General features: G+C 70.7%; 1 protein-coding gene across 1 annotated transcript in view; it reads left to right on the top strand.

Moving 5' to 3' along the window:
- Positions 1-116: 116 nt before the first annotated feature.
- The window catches only part of GTPBP3 (GTP binding protein 3 (mitochondrial)), an 8603-nt gene continuing 7733 nt past the window's right edge, over positions 117-986 (top strand). The window contains exons 1-2 of the mRNA XM_009279859.1: positions 117-208; positions 897-906. Coding sequence (XP_009278134.1) covers positions 117-208; positions 897-906 — 102 coding nt within the window. The remainder of the gene's footprint in view (positions 209-896; positions 907-986) is intronic.

The raw sequence follows: 986 nt of genomic DNA, 5'->3' as shown, positions 1-986 counted from the left end.
GGGAGGGAGGGAGGGAGAGAGGGGGTGAGCAGCCGTGGGACCCCACGGGGCACCACCCCCCCACCCGCAGCACTGGGAACCGGACCCCGAAGCACCGACGACTCAGCTGCCGGCGCATGGGATGGGTGCGGGGACCCCTGGCATGTCCCCGGCAGTGGCTGTCCCCAGCAGTGGCCATGGCAGCAGGTCGTGGCCCCGCTCGCTCGTGGTGACGCTGGCCCCAGCTCGGGTTTCTCCTCCGCCAGCTCAGAGTGCCCAAAAAGGCCCCAACAGCTGCTGGGGAGGAGACGGCGGCATGTCCTGGCACCCCTGGGGTGCCAGCTGCTGCAGGATGCCTCGGGGTGCCCCCCTGCAGCCCCCCCACCCATCACTTCTGCCCACAGCCCCTCGGCGGAGCCGGGATCCGGCAGGGCCGCGGTTCCGGGAGATGGGAAACTGCAGGAAAAACGGGGAGAGCGAAAAAGCAGCCGGTCTCCATGGAAACCCGGGGAGGCCCCGCGCCGCTGCGGCGAGGCGGGATGGGGACGGTCCCCAGGGTCCCCTCGTCACCCCCCCGATGGGGGCCAGCGCAGGGACACGGCCCTTGTCCTGCTGCGGGGTGCCCACGCCGGGGGGACACGTGGTCCCCGTGCCCAGTGTCCCCATCATGCCTCTTGGAGTGGACAGGGACCAGGCGCATCCCAAAATGCTGCCTGGAGCTGGCAGGGTGGGCAGGACAAGGGTCCCTGATGGTGCTGGGGGGGTCCCCCTGCGGGACCCCATTTCTCCCTGCCCCACGCCAGCAGCGCGCCCAGCCACCTCCCTGCCTCAGTTTCCCCTCCTAAGCCAGGGTGGCAGAGACAGGACAGGGCGGGTCGTCTCGGGGGGCGCCCCCCCAGCCTCTCTGGTTGCCCCAGGGCTGGGAAGGTCCCAGGGCTCCGGAAACGAAATGCCGCTCACGCTGGGACCTGCCGGCCCCGAAAAACAGGAAATGCCAAACCTGCTCC

Source organism: Aptenodytes forsteri, unplaced genomic scaffold, assembly GCF_000699145.1.
Source record: "Aptenodytes forsteri isolate BGI_AS27 unplaced genomic scaffold, ASM69914v1 Scaffold147, whole genome shotgun sequence".
NCBI classification, from domain to species: domain Eukaryota; kingdom Metazoa; phylum Chordata; class Aves; order Sphenisciformes; family Spheniscidae; genus Aptenodytes; species Aptenodytes forsteri.
This window is presented reverse-complemented; position numbering and strand designations above follow the sequence as displayed.